Source organism: Onychostruthus taczanowskii, unplaced genomic scaffold, assembly GCF_017590055.1.
Source record: "Onychostruthus taczanowskii isolate IOZ18803 unplaced genomic scaffold, ASM1759005v1 scaffold108, whole genome shotgun sequence".
Classification (NCBI taxonomy): Eukaryota; Metazoa; Chordata; class Aves; order Passeriformes; family Passeridae; genus Onychostruthus; species Onychostruthus taczanowskii.
The window spans coordinates 897,992-919,403 of NW_024497408.1; the positions used below are offsets into that span (position 1 = coordinate 897,992).

Consider the following 21,412-nt stretch of genomic DNA (forward strand, 5'->3'; position numbering starts at 1 on the left):
CACTAGTGTGTAGAAAGGCTGAATGATTTTCTAAATTCTCTTTAAGCACCAATCACTAAATTGTCTTTTTAAAAAAATAAGTGTAGCCTTTAGCAATTCTTAATTTCATCACATCACTTCATCATTGTCAGATTTGAGGGCCAATTGCGTAGATTTTTGCCAGAGATCACTGTGCAATTCAGAAATGATGGAGAAGGCAATAATGAAATTACACAGGACAGGAGCTGAAGGCCTCAAATGAGTTTTCAAAGACCACTTAATCTTGGTCTAGTTTTACAAGGGAAAAGTCAGACTTAGTGAAACAATTCCCTTTTATCAAGGAGCATGTATGGACTGGGTTTGGATGCAGTGGGAAAAATGTAGTCAGGCAAGACTGACTGAGTAAAGGGCCTACAGCAACTAAGAGTTTATCTCACCGCTAGGTTCTCACCAAAGGTGATGCTGCACTGCTTCCAGAGGAATTGACACATGATTGAATCCAAATATTGCAACTGCATCAGGCTGACCCAGTGGTGTAATGGAGTAAGTGTTATCATCCCAAGATATGACAGGGAACACCTCAGCGGAATTACCCTTCATACCAGGTGGCTCTGCTTCAGAGGAAATTTTTTCAGGAAGTTTGCAATACTGAGGAGCTACACAGAACACTGAATCCTGGCAGAGTGATTCCTGACAGATACTGCCACACATTATTTGTATTAGTTGGATGATCTATCAATGAGGTATCTTCCTTCCCTGTTATTCCATGTGCCTTCTCACTTTTTATGTTTCAGCAAAGCTTTTGATACTGTCTCTCACAGGATCCTTCTGGACAAAATGTCCAGCCCACAGCTGGACAAACACATCCTGTGATGTGTGAGCAACTGACTCATGAGTGGGGCACAGAGGGTTGCAGTGACTGGGGTGACATCAGGCTGGTGACTTATCACCACTGGGGTTCCACAGGGCTCCATCCTCTGCCCTGTGTTCTTTAACATCCTTATAAATGATTTGGAAACAGGACTGGAACAGATGCTAAGCAAGTTCAGAGGTGATACAAAACTAGGAGGAGCTGTTGGCTCCCTTGAGGGCAGAGAGGCCCTGGACAAATGAGAGGACTGGACAATCACCAGCTGCATGAAGCTCAACAGGGGCAAGGGCTGGACTCTGCACCTGGGCCAGGACAACCCTGGTGCAGCCTTCCAGACTGGGGAAGGAGAGGCTGGGAAAACACTACCATGGAAATGGCCCTGGGGTTCCAGGTCAATGGCAAGCTGAGCATGAACCAGCAGTGCCCTGGCAGCCAGGAGGGCCAACCCTGTCCTGGGGGCATCAGGCACAGCATGAACAGCCGGGCAAGGGAGGGGATTGTCCCGCTCTGCTCTGCACTGGGGTGGCCTCTCCTTGAGTGCTGGGGGCAGTTTTGGGTGCCACAGTGTAAGAAAGACATTGAACTATTAGAGTGTCCAAAGGAGGGCAACGAGGATGGTGAAGGGTCTGGACAGAAAGTCATACAAAGTGGCCAAGGTCAATTGCTTTGTTCAGCCTGGACAAGAGGAGACTGAGGGGAGACCTCACTGCAGGTACAACTCCCTCATGAGAGGAAGAGGAGGGGCAGGCACTGATCTCTGCTCCTTGGTGACCAGCGACAGGAACTGAGGGAGTGGCCTGAAGTTGTGTCAGGAGGTTTAGGCTGGGTATCAGGAAAAGGGTCTTCATCCAAAGGATGGCTGGGCACTGGAACAGGCTCCTCCCCAGAGAAGTGTCACAGCAGCAAGCCTGACAGAGCTCAAGAAGCATTTGGAAATGCCCTCATATGTGCTTTCTGCGGATGGTCCTGTGCAGGGCCAGGAGTTGGACTTCTTGGATTCTTGTGGGTCCCTTTCAACTCAGCATATTCAGTGATTCTGTCAAACTAAATTTGCTGTGAAGTAAAGCTGAGTTGGAGACACACCTTACCAAATACTCCACGGGAAATGCCCATGAAAACTAGAGATATACAGAGTGAAAAGTGAATTGCAAATGACTTGAATTTCTCTTACCTAATGCTGGTAATCAGAGCAGCTCTGCCAAACTGGAGAGGTGGGTTTCAGCCTTCTCAAACCCTGGAATGAATTATTTAAGAGCTTCTTTCCTGCTTGACAAGTGGTCCCACCATCAATCCATGACAGCCAAGCTGCATTATCCTGCTTTAGGGGACACACAGAGTACTTTGCTGGGAGCTTATTCTACCAAGTACGGTAAGCAGTGACCAAAGCCACTATTCACAGGAATTCTGCTTGAACCAAGGGAAAGTGCTGCTTGTGCCAGGCCAGTGCTATAGAAGAAGTACTGCACTTCACTTATAACCAACAAAGAGCAATATGTTTATCAGTGTAAAACAGTGATTTAATGAAGTTTGACTGTAAATGCAACAGTGTTTTAACAAGATTCAGTGGCAAGGTATGCTTGATTTTCACTGCATAGAGAACGGGATCAGGCAAAATTGTTGTAGGGAGACTACTGACATTGAGTCATGAGGTTCAGAGAGCAGTCCCAGGAATTCAACGTTCCTTTCTGAGGGGAGTCTAGGTGCAGCTGGATTCAGACTTAGTCCCAGACTCAGTCAACAGCTTCTGTCTAAGGGATTACATATGCACAATCCATCTTTTTTACCACTTAGCCAATATTTCAAAGTTTATCATGCTGTTAATCACTTGCTGAGAATTAGTTGTGGCAAGGATTCTCCCTTGAGAATTAGGATTAACCTTGAGCAGAGTCCTTACTCAAGGGTACATGCTGGAATGCAGCCCACTGCCATAAAGGAGAGCCCATCAGGCCCTCAGCTGTCAACTATTTATGGAATAAGACAATTGACTCACAATAATATTTGCATACCAGACCTATGGATTGGCATGTGCTCAACTAGCCCTCAGCTGCTGAGGATGATTTATGGCCCTGAACTCCTGTGGCACTGTCTGTAAGCCAGATGAGCCATCAGGAGCACTGCTGAAGGCTGCTGCTCGAGCAGGGAAAGGGCTGGGGAAGCACAGCCTCAGAGCCAGCTCTATTTCTGTGCACACCCACAGCTGAAGTGCGCTGACCTGATCTGGAGGCAGACATCTCAGTCCTGTCACCACCCTGCAGGGGCTCTGAGCTGTGCTGAACCCTACCTTGGCCAATGTTCCTAGAAACGCATGCACATAGTACATATCCATTGCTCTGCTGGTGTCCAAGAGCACAATCTCAGCAGAAGAGGAACAGCCTCTCCAAAACTGACACCTGCTGTGCTATAAAAAGCTGCTTTACAGCATCAGCTTCTCATTACACAACCTGGGCACTTTGGTGTGCCCAGGGATCCCTACAAAAGGAAAGGACAGCTCTCTGCAAATCAACAAATACACCAGAGGAAAGGCAGTATGAATCACAATTCCTAGAGAGAAACAAGAGCTCCTTTACCCTGGGCCACTCGTATCTGCACTGGGTTTGCTTCACCAGTTGATGAAGTCCTGCTGCCCCAGGGGTAGCTGATGTCTGCTTCCACTGCAGTGACTGCATGGGCAAGTCACTTCTCAGCAAACATGGGCAGGTGCAAAATACAGAAAATAATAACACTCACAAAAAGTAACTCTGAAAGCAGCAAGGCAGGGAAAAATCAATTTCCCCCTCTTCCCCCCACAGCAGTTAGATGGAACCTTTAATCTCTATGAATGAAAGTAGGATGAAATAGATTTTACAGAAAATTGCTGGTGTTAGAGTCTGCTGAGTCTGAATTCACCAAGGGTTCAAATGCTGATTAGATGTGACCATCACCCCTGAGTAAAATAGGTGAGAAAACGCAGGATGAAATGCTTCTGCCCAGACAATAATGGAAATGGCAAGACATGGAGGCTTTCAAAAGGTGAGTGAGACCAAACGTGTCCTCCATGCTTGTCTGACCTTTGCTTAGGCTGTAGCAATAGCTTTTTATTCTTTTTAAATGAACTGTTATCAACCACTTTTGAAACTGTTCCAGTTAGTTAAGATTAACAAAATAAAAAAGATGCAAAAAAAAACCTCAGATCAAGATTTTATTTTTTGTCAGTGACAGACATTTGCCTCTTGTTAGCCAGATGTAGAGAAATACCCCAAACCAAACCCAGAATCAATAGATGAGAGCCCTCAGCAGAAATAGAGGAGGGCTGCTAATTAAGTGATACCTTGGAATAAAGGCTTGGGAAGGAAGCCTGGATGGGACTGTACCAATTAAAGAGAAAAATAGTATTTGTCTTAAAGAAATAATTACTACCTTAGTACATTCTTGTTTCTGTGTGACAGGTGCCCTTACTGTAATGACAGCTCAGAGACATGAACAGGAATGCCCTTTGTTCCTAATACTACTGGTTTCCTCAGCTGCTGCTTTGGCCCTACTGTGCCCTGCTTCTTCCAGACAGCGTTATCCCCTTTCTACAGCTCTGAGGACCTCACCTGCAGAGCCAGCACATTTCAGAGACTGCCTTTGGAAAGGGGCACAGTAGACTTTGGTTAGCAGCCACGTGCTCTGCGGCACAGGGCCCCACTGTGGAGTCAGGAATGCCTCACTTCAGGAGCTGAGACACTGCCAGAGGTAAAACCACCCACAGCAGGAGGCCTCTGTTCAAATTCCCATTCGTGTGACTGGGAGCTCTGGAGAGAAATTCACAGCTGGTAAGAGACCATGAGACAGGATGGCAAGGTATCACCTTCTTTGCTCACGGAGACACTCCAGAATCTGCTGCTGCAGCACATGGTTACTATGTGGGTTCCTAAGCCTGAGGTCTATCATTAAACTGCAACGAAAAATACGTTATCAAAATGTATGTAATAACATATATTAACTGGGCAGGTAGAATGCCAGAGATACCCCTGATTAATGTTTCAATCTTCCCTTGCAGTCACAGAAAGTAATTTCATCTTGCTTCATATGTCACTGGTTAAAAGCCAGGAAACTTTACTTCAACATTTTTGAAGAACTTGATTTTTTTATACAAAAAGAGGCATTTTTGACTAAAGAAAGATCCCCGTTAAAATGAGCAAGAGGTCCAAATGTGAAATATACTCCAAATCTGGCTCAGAACAAAAACTCTGGTTAACTAAATTAGGAAAACTACAAATTCTTTATATGCCAGGTAGAGCAGATGGTGTTAAAATTCTTCTTCAGCTTGTCTGGAACGAGAGCATTTCAGCTGCAGCAGCCTCTCCACAGTGTCTGCAATGGTTCTTTCCCCATGCACCTTGTTGTCTCGGGTGCGGATGTTCACTGTTCCACTTGCCTTCTCCTTTTCACCAACAACTAGAAACAACCAAGAGGCAAAGGAATTAAGTGATTCTTCACAATTCTGTCAATTACTCGGAGGGTAGAGTTTCTCTGTCAAAGGGTCCTTCTACTCTTAATGGATCCCAGACTGTTTTAAGGCCAATGCTAGATCCCCAATTCACACAACAGGACTAACATGCTGCTTCAAATCACGTACTTCAGGATGAGTTTCTAACTTTTCCTGCATCACTCTCTCTGGAAGAGCCTTCTCTTATGCATGCATGCCTAGTTCAGAAGTGGACCACAGGTGAATGAAATGGAAACATAGTCCTTTAGCTGAAGTAGAAGCAAGAGCATAAATTTTTGAGAGGATGGAAAATCACTTAAAATCTGACTGATAAAGGACAGGAGACTTCACATCTATCCCCATACTGCTGACCAGAAGACAGCAAAAGTATCAATAATGCCTTGGGTCACACTGATCTCCCTTCAGGGGCAGCTATCCAAACCAGGAATGCCTATGATGTCAGCAGGAGAGGTTCTCTGCAGGGGAGACTCTCAGGAACAAATTGACCTAAACCACTGATTACAACTCTCTGCCTTGCTCACAGAATGATCAAACCCTGTAACAAAAGGTAACCCTGTAACAGCCAGTGCAAGGTAACTAATACATTACCCAGAATAAAGTTATACTGCGCAAGCTGAGCGTTTCTGATCTTCTTGTTCAGTGTGCACCCAGGATCTACATCAACATCTGCCATAAAACCAGCATCATGGAAGTGCTGCCTGACCTAAGGAAAAAATACCAGAACTGTCACTACTGGATATTCATGACCATGAACTATTCATGACTTGTACAATTAAACCATTTCAGATTATCTGAACCCTAAAACAAAGGCACTGCCATGGGTTCAGGCTTTGCAAATGAGCCCAGTTCAAGAAATTAAAATATGTCAGCTACTATGCAACTATACACACAATAAACAAGTAAGCAGTGATGTGAACAGTAATATTTGGGCTCAGTAGTGATTTGAGTTTGATATTGTAAAAGGCAACAGGATGATGGAGCTTATTGATTAGAAGAGATTTTTTTTTTTAATTTTGTAAACCATCTTATTTATATATAATGTGCTTGAAAGAACTACAGGCAGAGGTGTGCTGCATGCTAAATATCCAAAGACTCATTTTTGTCTTTCTTACTGCTCTGCAAGAGGCACATGGCCATGGGGGACTAAAACCTGAAGAGTAAGACAGATCTGAGCAAGAGAAAAATTAAGTTTTCAAAAAATAAAAGTCTCACAAACAGCAACATTTATCATTCACATACCTAAAATCTAACTCGGGTTATCTTTAAGAGATCTACAAATTCAGCAGCTAATTGTCACTGTGATATATATAAAAAAAAGACTCAATGTAATATGCAAAGACTTGGAATATGTCTCTGAAATAAATACTATTAATCATGAATAAGTAAGTATTTCAGATCAATACAATATACTGAAATCAAAGCCCTGAAACCATATACATCACCTTTTGAGCATACTCATCACATGCTGGTCCCACTGGTACCACCATTACTTGCTGTGGGGACAGCCAGAGTGGCCTTCAATAAACAAACAAAACAAGTTTGTATAGCTTTCATTGTTTTTTTCAGTACAAAAAATACTATTTACGGAGAGGAATAAAATCTACACAAGAGACTCTTAAAGCCAGCTGCACAGATTGGGTTCAGAGGTGAGGAGAGCCCTATATTCGTTACAATTATTTCCCCAAAAGAAGTGAGTGTCTAAAAGGATTGCAGCGTGGGCACAAGCACTTGCTGACTGGAAGATTGCTGTTGTGTTTTATGACACATAACAAAGCCTAACTGATTGAGCTTATTACTAACTAAGCACAGGAAAACCTTTACTTTTGAGTCTTGTCATAATCAGAGGGGTCACTCCCACTGGGTATTAACACAGGTAAGCAGATCACCTACATAAATGACTCTTTAAAAGATGGTCCTGCTGCAAAAGCAGCTGGCATGCATATGCTCTGGGCAGACTAGCTCTATGCTGCACCTGCACTGGCAGTGCCATGTAGAATCTACCATATCTTGAATAATTTTGTACCTAAGGAAGGAGGTTCAGAAGAAATTTCTCTGTGGTATTGCTAGGCATGTCACCCTACCAAGCAAGTGGAACAGACCCTCTTGCCTCTTCAGTACTTGGGGCTAATCTCTCTCCTACATGAAGAGTTTGCTTGAACTGGAATAATAACTTTTCAACGTTACCATTTGCCTCCATAGTTTTCAGTTAGAATGGCAATCATTCTCTCCACAGATCCCAAGATAGCCCGGTGAATGATTACTGGTCTTGTCTTGTCATTGCCATCATGGCTGTAAAGAAATCCTTTTGTAAGACTTTTTTTCTTTACTCAAACTTATGTCTGTAAGTGTCACTGAAGTTAGATTACACAGAAACTAAAATCACCAGCCTTTGTGCTTACCTGACAAAGGTGAGGTTAAATCTGACTGGCAACTGGAAGTCGAGCTGAATTGTAGCACACTGGTGGTAGCGGCCAATGGCATCCTTAATCTGAATGTCGATCTGAAGAACAAAAAGACATAAACTTTTACAGTTAAAAGACAAGCATTCCCCTCTGAAAGCAAATTCATTGTTTTGAGATGGAAAGTGTCACTCAATGCAGAGAAATTCTATGCAGTTTAAACAGCATCATTTTACTTCAGCCTTCATTAGGCTTTAAGTGATTTGCAGGTTCTGATTCAAAAAATGTTAGAGCTAAAACAGGATGAGTAACTAGAGGGATAATGTATCAGTTGGGAACTAGATTTAATGTCTCAGACATTTTGTGAGTTTCAGTCTGGAACTTTCATGGGCCTTTTCACTGAGTTAGTACAGCAGAACATAAATGCAGAACTGAACATGTCTCACAAATGAGACTTCTTCAGCCTCAAAGTGGCAAATTTGCATTTCTTTACCATGCAGTATTTGAAGACTTTGTAGCTTGTGTTACAAATTCAGGGCATGAACGAGGGACAAGAATCTGCTAAAGAGTCCACTTACCAGCAGGAGCTCCTATCAATCAGTGACCCTTGTTCTGACCTACAAGTCAAGCCTGTTCTTTCTTTTGTATCTAACACTTAAATTCTGAGTACACTTTTGATACAACTCAAGACAGACAAGACTTACAGAAAAAAGTAGACTTAGAGTGTCCTAACCTTAGTTATTACATTGCTCAGTTACTCATCATTTTGCCAGTATATATCAGGCTATATATTAAGGCAGTATGCCTTATTTTAATTTGTGTAACAAATGAAGAGATCAGTATTTTAACAACTCAAGTTGTAAATGTCTTTCAATCTTGCATCTAGAATTGTTTATCAGAATTCAGCTAGTCACCAAAGAACTTCTAATCAAAATACATTATTAACAACCTAATTTAATGTCAAATCCAGACTGTAAGAAGAGCAAGTTAAGATTAATTAACGTTAACAAAGGTTCCTGTATATCTGTTTTCCTTCAATCAAATATGGAAATTACTAAATATGAGCTGCTATAACACATTTTATCTAAAAAATTACATGAACCAAAACTGATTCAACAGGCATACAAACACAGAAATCAGAGCCAGCTTACTAGATGAAAACACAAATATAAATGTAGTGCAGACATATTAGGGAAAGATTTAAAAGCCATTTCATAATACTTGTGTCCTAATGTGCAAGGATAACAACAAAGTTTCTAAAAACCCCTATTTAATCTGTCTAAACTGAGGAAACTGTTCTTAAGAAACCAAATAAATTCACATGACCAATGCATGGGGATTTTTAAACTAACAAAACCCACCAGTAACTCAAAGCAACTTCAAAACTGTGCAGTTAAAGGAATAAAAATTTGTTTAACCAGTAAGTTTACTTCCGATTTTCTCCTGACTTAGGATTTACTTACTGCTGAAATGATTATTTCCAATGCAGCTCTCTGTGAGAACAGGTCATACAGTGCCACCTTGTGTTTATGTCACCCACCAGGGAAATGTTTAAGCAGCAGACAAATAGTTTATTCATGTTAAATTAATTAAATGACTGTTAAAGCAGTTAAAACTATGTGAAAACCAGGATCACAGAAGATTATTTCTCTCTCAAGTATGTTAGAGTTAATGTATCTGGAAAAACAGCAGATTTCAGTCAGACAGCATCTTAAAATGGGCTAATATAAAAAAAAATTCATTCTTCCTCATCCCAGCCTTTTGCCTTACCCAATCAGCATTAAAAGCCAAATCCAGCCAGGGGTTAGCAACATACTAACCTTAGGTCCATAGAAAGCTCCATCACCAGGGTTTAACTCCCATTTCTCACCAAAGGCATTGAGGCTGTTTTCAAGTTGCTGGAGATAAAGGACACACACACACACACTCAGTGTTTCTTTACACATTACAGTTCCAGGTCAGCCTGCTACTACAAATAGGTGACCCTACCAAATTCTCAGTACTTCTCAGTTACTACTGAAACACATTTATTTTCCTGAAAAAGGGAACTCTTGGAAGAGCACCAGCTTAAAAAAAAAAAGAAAAAAAAAAGAAAAAAAACCAAAACATCCAAAACCCACAATTCAAAGTTTTTAGTTGAGATGTTGCAATGAAATCTGCTCTGGTACACCAAATGTCTATTCCTGCCCCATCTTCTCCCCAGCACTGCACCTGCAGTGGCCAATTCCATTCCTTTCAGCCTCAGTTTTGGGAGATGGCTTTAAGTCCTACTACAGGGGCTGCCAGCACTGATTCTCTTCCTCCTTTTTGATTTTCTTAAATTTTTAATTATCAAAAAAAGACAAGGAGAAAGAGTTCATTTGATGCTTACATGGAGACTGCCTCTGCACGGAGAGCAAACTATTTACAGCAGGCAGACTGAAGGTAGTTATCAAAGTTATACAGCTCATGCCGAGCCCAGCTTCACTCTACCTCCCAGAAGGCAGTAAGCTCTTACGGAAGATGCAGTTTTATATCACAGAAAAGAATAAGACTACTGTTTTACCTTTTCAGCTTGATTCCACACTTCAATATCTCCCAGGTACTTTTCAGGACGAGTGGAGAGATTCAGTTTAAACGAAAATCCGAAGACATCGTACACGGTACGCAAGAACTCCAGACAGCTCTTTATCTCATCTTCAATCTTGATGATAACAGAAATCATGTCTCAAATAGGGAAATTTCAGTTTACCTGACTTTAACAGCCAGTTTCATTTAGCAATAGCCCCCACCTGCTCCATAGCACAGAAGATGTGAGCATCGTCCTGCTGGAACCGGCGTACTCGGGTGAGTCCCGTGAGAGCTCCCGAGAGCTCGTTGCGATGCAGGACACCAAAATCTGCCAACCGCAACGGCAGCTCGCGCCACGACCTCGGGCGATGGTCAAACATAAGGCTGCAGGAAAAGTTCATTATTTGAAGCTCATTCAGAACCAAAATTCTGCAAAGAACAGTCAGGGAGAAGCAGCCAGGGATGAAGCACATGCCTGTAACGCCATCTTAATGTGTAATCTGGACATCAGTCTTATCTAGATTTGTCAGGAAAACAATCTCCTTCAACAGCTGGCAGGCCTTCCCCTCTTCACAGAAAGGAGATAAAACAGCTCCTAAAACTGAGGTTTAAAAGCTGAATGCCCAAACTGCCACAAAACTGACAATGCCCTAATGACATGACATTTCTCAGTGTCTCAAGTGAAGAGAGCATGTACACAGCAAGACATACAATTACATCATTCCAGACAGAATGAATAACTGAAGGTAGCCATCTTTGTAATTACAAAGGCAAAGGAAGCAGAGTGGGTTTCATCTGGGTTTTCTTTTCAGTCAGCACAATCTCTGGTAAGCTGAATTTGCTATGTATTTACCAGTGTCCTGGACAGTTCATAGGCTTCAGAGCAAAGATTTCTTTCTCCACTTCAAAGGAAAACATATTTTCACTGTAATGCTGCCAGTGCCCTGAAGTCATCCACAGTTTGCTGTTGAAAACATTTGGAGTGACAACCTCCTGGAATCCACGTTTTCGATACTCACTCTAGAACAGACACAGTATATAAAATAAATAATCAAGAAAACAAAGGTAAGTACAGGCTTCAATCTGCAGCCAAAAAAATATAAAAGTGTTGCCATACGGAAGTCCCATGACTTAGGAAGAGAATGGAGGAAGAAAAACACAACTTGAAGCTGAACATGCCAAGATACAACCCTTCCACCACCCTTCCCCCAGACAATTTCTCTAGTAGAAAGTAAGCAAGAAGAACAAGTTTCCTCCCTGCAAGCAATGCAGCAGTCTCTAATTACTCCATGACCCCAGATATATTTCACTGCAGCCCAAACATACAGTAATAACACAGACTTCAAATCTTACAGCAGGAAGATCAGAATTCTTTTCCTACATATATTTTCAAAACAAATAGGTCTTTAAGAGCAAATTAAGTATGTTCACTAAAACAAATCAACATGCATCAATGGAACAGCAGCAGTGTGAGCTTAGCTCTACTATTAGATGTTGAAGAATTCCTATGACAAAGCACCTTTATTACAGCTTTAACTGCAGATACAAAGTACTGATAAAACGTAACTTCACAGCGATTGTGACAAGCCCAATTCAAAGAAACAAGGTTACTTTAGTCCCATGGCTTACACAACCAAAAGATAACTTGAAATGAAGGGCTATTAATACTGTTAAACACAGCATGCTGTTATGTATTTTTAAAAATCATGCAATTTCTCCTACAAGATTTCTAAAATATATTACTCACCCGTATAAATTCAACTAATGTGTTATAAATGTAAGCTCCTTTTGGCAAGAAAAAACAGCTACCAGGGCTGAGCTCATGGAAGAAAAACAGTTCTTGGTCCTGCAGGAAAATAATATTTTAAGAACTCAGTATTTGCACCCTGCCTTTTTCACTCGACAGTCACAAATGAATTGCTACTGATTGGTCATCACTAACAAGAGTTTCAAAATGAAAAACATGGGAAAAAAAGCAATATCCAATACACCGATGCATTTTCACCAATATTTTCAAGCCTGTCATCAGTTACAGGGGAAGGAAATTTTTCAGTTTCCTGTTTCACTCATTACTGATGTGCCAAAACTTTACTCTTAACTCCCAACTGTGCCCTCACAGTTCCCTCTGCACATTTACTTGTCAATGTTTAGCTCTGCTTCTGCAGCTCTCTAATTATCTGCACATAAACTGAACGTGTGAACTACAGCTGGTTAATGTTGCCACACACTGTGCACACACCTGAGATCTGCATGTGGGGAATTCTTCAGAATTTTGTCATAATGTACTAGCAGCAGGCATTTTAACCCTGTTCAGAACTATCAGTTAACTGACAGGGGTTTCCACCTGAAAAAACAAACTCAAAAACAGCCAACCAAAAAACACAGCTGTATACTGCAGATTCTGAATGCAGACTGCAGCATTCACGTGTTGCAGACTGAAGTCTTAATATTCTGTTCTGATCAATGTGTGCAATAAGGATGTCACTGTGTTGAAAGCATAAAAAAGTTACTAATTGTAGCACTTTGAGGCTCCTGAGAAAAGCAGTTGACTTCTCTACCTAACTGAAAATAAAACTGTCAAACCTTGGTCATGGCAGCAAGTATAAGCTATCTTCAAGATGCTTTTAATTAAGGGGTTATATCCACACAGTGCTTTTGGAATACATTACTAGAAAAGCTGTCTCACCCGCCCAATTTTTCTGTGATCTCTGCTTTTAGCCTCCTCCTGGAATTTCTCCCACTCCTTCAGCATTTTTGTATCTGGGAATGAAATTCCGTAGATCCTCTGGAGGGATTCCATATCGGCCTTGCCTTCCCAATAGGTAGAAGAATTCTGAATGCAGAAAGAAATGAAACATTGAAGAAAGGGAGTAGCCTCTGCATTTTACTACTTCTGCCTGCTATGAAAAGGCATACAATTATTAATAAATCATTACTGTGGAACAACTAGTCATAAGGAGGTTTCTAATGTGATATTCAGAGCACTGATTGGAAAAATCCCTAAAGGTAAATACAGTAAACAAAAATGGTTTCAGGCTCTTGTATTTTTTAAAAGCCTATCTGCTTTGTAGCTATCCTATTCCAACTGTTTATTCACAAATAGCTATAATCATCAGCTAAGCTAACAATACCCATTCCAACTGACACAGTTCAGCCAAATCTTAAACCAAACTCACACTCCTGTGCTGGAAGTACAGGTCCTGGACATGTGGTTGGGCTCCAGATCATGTGAGTATCATTCTAGCATACAACCCTTTTACAATCTGTAACATCAAGTTTTTGGCCAGGTTACCCATCTCACAGTACATTCCTGGCTAAGCCTAAAGGCAGGAACACATCTGAAGCAATGCAGTGAAAACATCTAAGGCAGTTCCAGCACCTACCTTATGAATTTTTATGGTCTTTATCTTGCCAGTATGTCTGACATGAGGTCCTCTGCATAAATCTATCAGGGGACCACACCTAAGAAAAGGAAAGCATTTATTTGGTATATTTAATCCTAGAGCCATAAATCCAGTAATATTATGATCCATGCACAATTACCTGTATACTGTAGTAGTTGGGGTATTGACCTTCTCATTCAGGATGCGACACTTGAATTTATTATACTGAGAAGAAAAGCAGCACACATATTTGTTAATTCATTGCTAAAAAAAGACAAGTGGCCAACAGTTTAAACTATTTGCAAACCTGATGCTATATTGCATCAGAACAGGCCTGTAAAAGACACAGACAGGACTACAGACAGTAGTGGAGCAAGGTGCCCAGAGAGCAGGGTGTGCAATCTCTGTCCTTGGAGTTTTGAAGGCCCAGCTGGACAAGACCAGGAAACTTGACCAGTGTCCCCATGTCTGACCCCATGTCCTGTGCATGAGACTGGACACATACACAGGTACCCTCCAACCTGAATCATGCTATGATTCTCCTGATGTCCTAACAGTGAAAACTCATTAATGTCTACCTCAGGAATGCCAAAAAATTATTTGCAGCTAGATACCAGAGAGAAAGGGTAAGGTTTTAGTGTGGCTTGCACTCTTTTAGAAGGCCTTATTCTAAAAAATGTTTTATGAAGCTTTCTGAATGCAGCAGCAACATATGCAGTCACAGTATCACCACAGACAAGGTAACACAACGTAACTGCATACATAATATGTCGCAAACTTACATTTCTGTGAAGTTAATAAGTAAATAAAGAATGTGGCTTCACAGAATTTAGTTAGATCACCCTGGGGAAGAATGAATATTCTCAGTTTTAGAAAATTAGAATGCTTACTTCCAAGAACCCAAAAATTACTTCCTTTTTCTCCTTTTTTTTTTTTTTGGTTAAGCATCACAAATGAGTTTCTAAGAATATATCACCTTAAAAAGTTAATTTTATATACTTTCTTCTACCACTAGTAACGCATGCCCTGAAGTTACAAATACTTGCATGAGGTTAGAAACAACGGTCTATAACAGCCCACCTTAAACATTTCAAGCAGTGTTTCCTTCTTAACTTCCAGTCTTTCAAAGGCTTGTTTTTCCTTCATTATCTTTTTGCATAATGTTTCCAAAGCAGAGAAGTCATTACTTGACACACCCCTAAAATAAACACACACAGAGAAGTGAGTAATTTTTGCTTTCATTTGCCATTTGTGATCCTGGTGCAGTGCACCAACCTATAGTTGGGACGCCCTGCAAAAAAACAAAGCCACCTGCAGCAATACATACAACTCTGTTCTAGGAACAAGCACACAGCAGAAATTTTGCTGTGACTGCCACCCACCCCCAGCTTCTAAATAAAAATACAAAACCTACCCTTCCTCGAGAAACATGTCATAATAAAATCCATTTTCTATTGGTGGGCCATAGCACAAACAGCCACCATAGATTCGTTCCATAGCTTCACCCATTATGTGAGCACTTGAGTGCCAGTAGACCTAACAGAAGTAAAAAAACAAGGGATCAGTCTTGAATGATACATTTCCAATTGTTTAATTTAAAACCTTTTCTGAAACGCCTGCTTTCAAGGATACTGAAGGCACATCCCACCGTAGGGCAATGTGCAGAACAGAAGTGGCCTGCCCAGCAGCACTCCCATCCTCAGCATCAATGTTTCCAAAAAGCAGCATTTCCACTGGAAAACTTACATTTTGGTAGCAAACAATTCTTACTTTCAACTGTTGCTGACATGATTTCATTATTCTCAAGAAGTCAAAATACTAATTCAGAAATTTTTTTTTCCTATGAACTTAATCAATTATATCTGTGTAATGACCAAAAGATATGCTTTCAACATTAGGCTGTGGTTCTAATCCAGCAATCTTATGCATAAGAAATCCTGCACACTCCATCTTATAGAACACCTGAGGTTTTGACAAAACCAGATCTTTTAAGAGTTAAGTCTGCCTTGGTTAGCACAAATTGAAATCATAAATTGGGAGCTGTCATTTAGCCAATATGAAAACCCTAGGTTTGAATGTAAGACTTTTGTGATGAGTTTGACTGACAGTTTCTTGTACTGATTTTGTTTCTAAAGAACCTAATCACAAATTTACTGGCTGGGCACATTTATGTGACTGAGTAGCCAAAATAAAAAAATAGATACTTTTGCAAACACAAAGACCAGCCTACTTAATACTTTTATGATTCTACATAGTATTTTTGTACTCAGTTTTGTTCCCAAAATCAGTGCTGAAGATGTCAATTCAAAAGACCTACTTTACATTAACATGAAGGCTGAAAATACAAATTTTTAACAAGAAGTACAGCAACTGCAAGCAGATTTGGCTACAAGTACGCAGCAGAATGTAAATTACCTGTAGTAACACAACTCCTCTGGTAAGGAGCTATGAGGAAATGCAGATGTACCTAAACCACAAACTTGTTTTCTTCATCTTCTCAACACAGTAAATATTTCAATAACTGCAAGAGGCTGAGTTAAATGTAAACCTGAAATAGAAAATGTTTTGGTGAAAGATACTCACTGCTTGGGCCTCTTCATCTTCAAACTTCAGCAGCTCCAAGGAACAATCCTCCTCCAAAGGACGGTCTAGATCCCAAACCACCTTGTTCACTTTGGCAATAACCGTGTTGTCAGCTAATCCCTGACTACAGAACAAACACACAAGTACAATTGTAAGAAAGTACATTGTATTTTTAAATCAGCAAGCAGAAGTTCCCCAAATTTGCCCTCCAGTTTGAATGAGACTTCAGAGTGCTCGGAGTGGATATAATGTCATTAAAAAATTCTAAATAAATGACCAGTTTAGCCAGTCCCAAACATTCATGAAAAATCCTACTTCTATTTTAGGAATATGGGAAGAAAACTGTGCTATATACTTAACCTTCACACATATTTGTCTTAGAGGCAGCATCCTCCAAGCACAAACCTTCATAATCCTATTGCAATATAAGCGAGAACCACTCTCTTAAAAGCTATCAAATACCACTTTTGACATAGTAGCTTTACTGTTTGCACCCACTAGGCAAAATCCTCTTTTCATGATCCCAAATTACAGAAGCAAAGGAGGTTCCAATAACATGGCACCTTCTCATGGACAGGAAAAAAAAAAGGCATTTCACCTTTAAGAATCACCCAATCTTTGCAATTTTAACTGTCAAGGTGTTCACTGTGTATCATTCAAAAATACTGCACAGCAGTTATGAGTAACCTGGAGTTGTGCAACACTCTTTTGAACAGATATCTCCCATGCAAATGAAAGTGAAGAATACCCATATTGTTAAATTTCTCTGTAATCAATTGAAACATCACCCAGCAGTCATCTTCCTCAGGTCAATGCAAACTGGTTTGCAGTGCTAACAATCAATCTGGTAATTTATTAGCAAATCAGTAGTACTTGGATGGAAAAATACGCTATTAGAATGTGTCCAAAATACCTCAGTTTCATTCCTATTTAATGTTAACTTTAATGCTAATGAAACTGCATCTTTATAAGGCAAAAGAAAACCACACTCCAAAACGAAAACCCAGCTGGTTACCTTCAGTTCATTTCATCTAAGACGCTTTGAGAAGACTTGAGAAAAATAACAAATTATACGTTACCCATCCCCTTAAACTCACTGTCTGAAAGTGATTGTGTGGCATCACAGAACAGAAACATACCTAATTCCACATGCAATTTGATAAGGAGTAGTTTTCCAAGATTCAGCATCAACCTGCTTGCCATCAGGTAATGTAACTTTAATGGGTTTACTGTCATTTGCAGCTCTTTCTGCAAGGAGTGCATCATGTTCAGCCTTAAGTTTATTGTACATCTCCAAACGCTCATTGATAAATGCGGGCCAAGGATTTAGCTGTATACAATAAAGACAAAGGAAAATTATTAATCTGATTATTAGTCTGACTGCACACCATGTCAAGAATGCCAACACAACAGATATACTTTTCATAATCAACTATGTGACGATACCTGTGTGCTACATGTAACAAATAATCACCATTATTTCAGATTATATAGCATTAATTATGTCATAATACGACACGGCTTCAGCTTAATGAAATCTGTATCATTGTACACCTGTTCAATAAACCACACGTTACCAAACAACTACACAAGGACAAAAGTCAACTATTAAAAAAAGTAAGCTCAAGGTGAAACAAGACTTTTCTTATTAGGTCAAAAAGCCGAGGGAACACTAGTCTGAGCCACCCAGGCAGGAACTGACTCCAGTTTGAACACGTGTAATGACGCAGGACCGCCCGCCCGGGCACAGCCATGCACTTGGCCCAGGACCGCTGCTGACTAGCAGCTGGCCCTCGGCGGACTCAGAGGCATCTGTGTTCACCCTCCACGAACACAACAGCACCTTAAGCAGGCTTTCTTCACCTCGGCGATCCGCTGCCTGCTTCCCGCTGCAGAGAGGCACAGGGAAAAGCATAACCTAACCCAGAGCTACGGGAATCTGGCTGTTCTCCTATTACACCAACGCAACTTAATGCAAAAAGCCAGCAATGGCACTACAAGGCACACTGTCGGAGGTGTGATTGTAACGCCTGATAAAGCACCCCAGAAGGACAAACTGCAGCAATGCCAGCAGCGCACAGCGCAGCAACGAGGACTCGGCATCCTCCTGCCCCCAGGGCGGCCCAGGGGCTGCTCACCTCCGACCGCCCTCCATCGCCAGCCCCTTCCTTCATCTTCTTCTTCCCGCAGTCTGCTTTCTTCTCTCCCCCAGCGTCCACCTGCGGAGGGCGAGCACCGTTTAGTCATGCCCTGGCAGTCCCTCACACCTAAGGTGCTTTAACTCCCCCCGCCCCACACACCGCGGAAAAAAACCCGATCTCCCCGTCGCGCATAGCCTGCGTGCCCCCAGCTCCCTGCTCCTTCTCCCTGGGGCACACTCCACAGCCCCCCAGTGCCGGCGAAATGCTGGGGAAGAGACACAGCTCCCCCCGCGGGCCCGCTGCCGCCTGCCCGCGCTGCCGAGCCGCGGAGGGGAGCCCACCTGGCTGTCAGCGCCCGCCATGGCCGCGGAGCCGCCTGGGAAGGGGCGGGCAGGCGCAGGCGCCGCTCGGCCCGCGGCTGATGCAACCGCGGGCGGCCGCGCCGGCCCGGCCCCTGCGGGAGCGGAGCAATGGAGCCGAGCGGCGTGGTGGGGCTGGCCGGGGGTGCTCTGGGGTGGTGCGAGTGAAGGCGGCTGGTCACAGGGTGCGGCGGCGGGACGTGGGCCGTGTTCTGTCCGCGCCCGTGAGGGCGGCGAGCGCGGCCCGGCCCTCGTACAACTGCGCTCTGCTCGCTGTGGCGGGAAGAATCACAATATCAATTAAGTTGGAAAAGATCCTCGAGATCAACGAATCCGACCTGTAACCGAACGCCATGTTGTCAAGTAGACCACGGCACTAGGTGCCATGTGCAGTCTTAAACACCTCCAGGGACGGTGACTCCACCACCCCCGGGCAGCCTGGTCCAGTGTCAAAAGACCCTTTCTGTGGAGAAATTCCTCCTAATGTTCAGCCTAAATTTTCCATGGCACAGGTGAAGACAGTCCTCTTGTTCTGTCAGTTGTTGCCTGAAAGAAGAGGCGGATTCCCACATAGCTACACCCTCCTGTCAGGGAGTTGCAGGAGCGATCAGGTTTTTCCCCTTGAGCCTCCTTTTCCCCAAACACCCCCAGCTCCCACAGCTGCTCCTCATCACACTTGTGCTCCAGACCCTTCCCCACCTCCACTGCCCTTCTCCAGACACTCCAGAACCTGCGATACCTGTCTACCATTCCCCCTGAGACAGATGTTCAGTCAAGGATGGACCAGTAATTGGGAGTACTCTTTTCAAAAGAGACTAAAAAATAAAAATCAGGTTCACCACTGTCTGATTTCCCACGGGAGGGGAAAAAAAAAAAAGGAAGAGATTCTGGTGTGATTGTGTCACACCTGAACTGCAGGAGCACCTGCAGCTGTCCCAAGGGAACAAGAGCTCAGTGGCTCGGAAGCGACAGACACTTCTAAGGAAATTATGTGATATTCAGGCATGGCTTTTGCTCTGCAGCCATCTTTCCCTCCTTTCCTACTGTTTTCAGCTAATATTGATATTTTAGGAAGGTTACTGTCTTGCAGCACAATCTCGAGGTGGCTGGGGACTCCCAGAGCGGCCAGTCTCAAGGCCTTACATGTGTTTGGTAATTTTAGACATACTAGTATACCAGTGAACTCACCCAGCAGCCTAGCTTAAGCAATATGTTCATTACCAGATTTCATATGGTAATGAAGATATTGCTTTGTCAAATCATTGCCTGATTTCATCTGAAATCCTGGCATAATATCCTTACTTTGGAGAGAGTAAATCATTGGTCAGGTCTTGCCTTGGATTTCTGCTGCCGGCAGAAGACCCAACACCACTTCTACCTCCTGGAATAGCTGCCTTCTCTTCTTCTGCAGCAGTGATTAGGGAGTTTAGAGTGTGTAAAATGTGCACAGATGGATGTTGGGGCACCTCATCCTCCACGGACTTAAGTGCTATAAGCCAAAGGTTCAGGGGAAAAAAAAAAAGATGCTTTATATAGCTTTCAAATTCTTTTGTAGTGGTGAAGGGTGGTTGAGAGAATGTCACTGGGCTATTTGACTACAAGTGTAGGGGCTTAAAAAATAATGCAGATATTTTAATCTGTTAGTTAAAATATGAAAATAGGAAGTTGTAGTAAATAAAGACAGAAACAGGCCTAGATCTGGATAGTTCATCTGAAAGTAAAGTAAGAAAACCATAAATATTGGCAAAAACATTTATTAAATAGCTGAATTTAATAGTATATATATGATCTTTTGTAGAAATACAATGTTTAATAATACAAAGGGTATTTGTTTTATAATGCTAATCTTTATATTTGCAAGTCTCCTAAAATCTTTTTCTGGTGGACAAATTACAAGTGACTAAGAGACAGAACATTGCAAAACTTCTCGATAAATGATGTGAGGCCAAAATGGAACAAAAACGCATACTGATGCTGTTCAAGAAAAAAAAAAAAAATAACAACTATTAGGTATTTCAAAAGCAATTGGGAACCTGTAGAACTGTCTCTTGTGCCAGAAGATGGCAGCAGAGAAACACGCTGATCTGCTGAGACACAAATTCCGCTTGCTCTTGGCTTTAGGAAGTAGGTTTTATGGCAAAAAGCACACAACTAAATGAATGTTTTACTGACTTCACTCTTAAACAGTGTAATTAATGATGTGTGACTAAATTCAGCCATGCTCTAATAGTGTAAATTGATTTCAGTGTGCTTTAATGATTACCAGAAATGAATAGACATTTCTGGTTCATGAGAAGTTTTTTGGGAAAAATGTGGTCAGAAATTTGTAGTGGAATTGCAGGGTTACTTGGCTTATATTTCATTTAGGAAAACTAAAGATCAGAATGAAATCAAAATGCAAGTAAAAATTTGGAGCAATGAATGTAACACATTTACACCATTTACTTGCACCAGCTGCTCGAGGGTAACCATCTGACTTGTAATCCAGCACTAGGCATTCTGTAAAATGTCTGGGTTTGTTTATATTTGTGTACATTAAATCAGCTCTATTCACTGCAGAGTATTTACTAATTTCACAAACTCTGAATTAATTTGAAAATAAAATTGTATGAATGCCAACCATTTATGTTGAGAGTTCAAAATATATCATTTGAATTCCAGGCCTAGTGGATTTCC

The 21,412-nt window shown here is 41.8% G+C and overlaps 1 protein-coding gene across 2 annotated transcripts; it reads right to left on the reverse strand.

Moving 5' to 3' along the window:
• Nucleotides 1-4,015: 4,015 nt before the first annotated feature.
• On the reverse strand, nucleotides 4,016-18,761 carry TARS1 (threonyl-tRNA synthetase 1). 2 transcript variants are annotated; one of them, XM_041419441.1, is made up of 19 exons: nucleotides 18,719-18,761; nucleotides 18,375-18,455; nucleotides 17,376-17,566; nucleotides 16,237-16,360; nucleotides 15,068-15,189; nucleotides 14,734-14,851; nucleotides 13,814-13,878; nucleotides 13,654-13,732; nucleotides 12,957-13,103; nucleotides 12,018-12,116; nucleotides 11,124-11,290; nucleotides 10,492-10,654; nucleotides 10,266-10,403; nucleotides 9,541-9,618; nucleotides 7,721-7,821; nucleotides 7,506-7,610; nucleotides 6,764-6,836; nucleotides 5,910-6,024; nucleotides 4,016-5,269 (listed from the first exon to the last, which is right to left on the reverse strand). In XM_041419441.1, the coding sequence occupies exons 1-19, from the start codon at nucleotides 18,737-18,739 to the stop codon at nucleotides 5,121-5,123; spliced, it is 2,136 nt and encodes a 711-aa protein (XP_041275375.1). In that variant the 5' UTR covers nucleotides 18,740-18,761; the 3' UTR covers nucleotides 4,016-5,120. The 2 variants fall into 2 exon arrangements, with proteins under 2 accessions (XP_041275375.1, XP_041275365.1); XM_041419431.1 differs by lacking the exon at nucleotides 18,719-18,761 and adding an exon at nucleotides 18,537-18,584.
• Nucleotides 18,762-21,412: the final 2,651 nt, after the last annotated feature.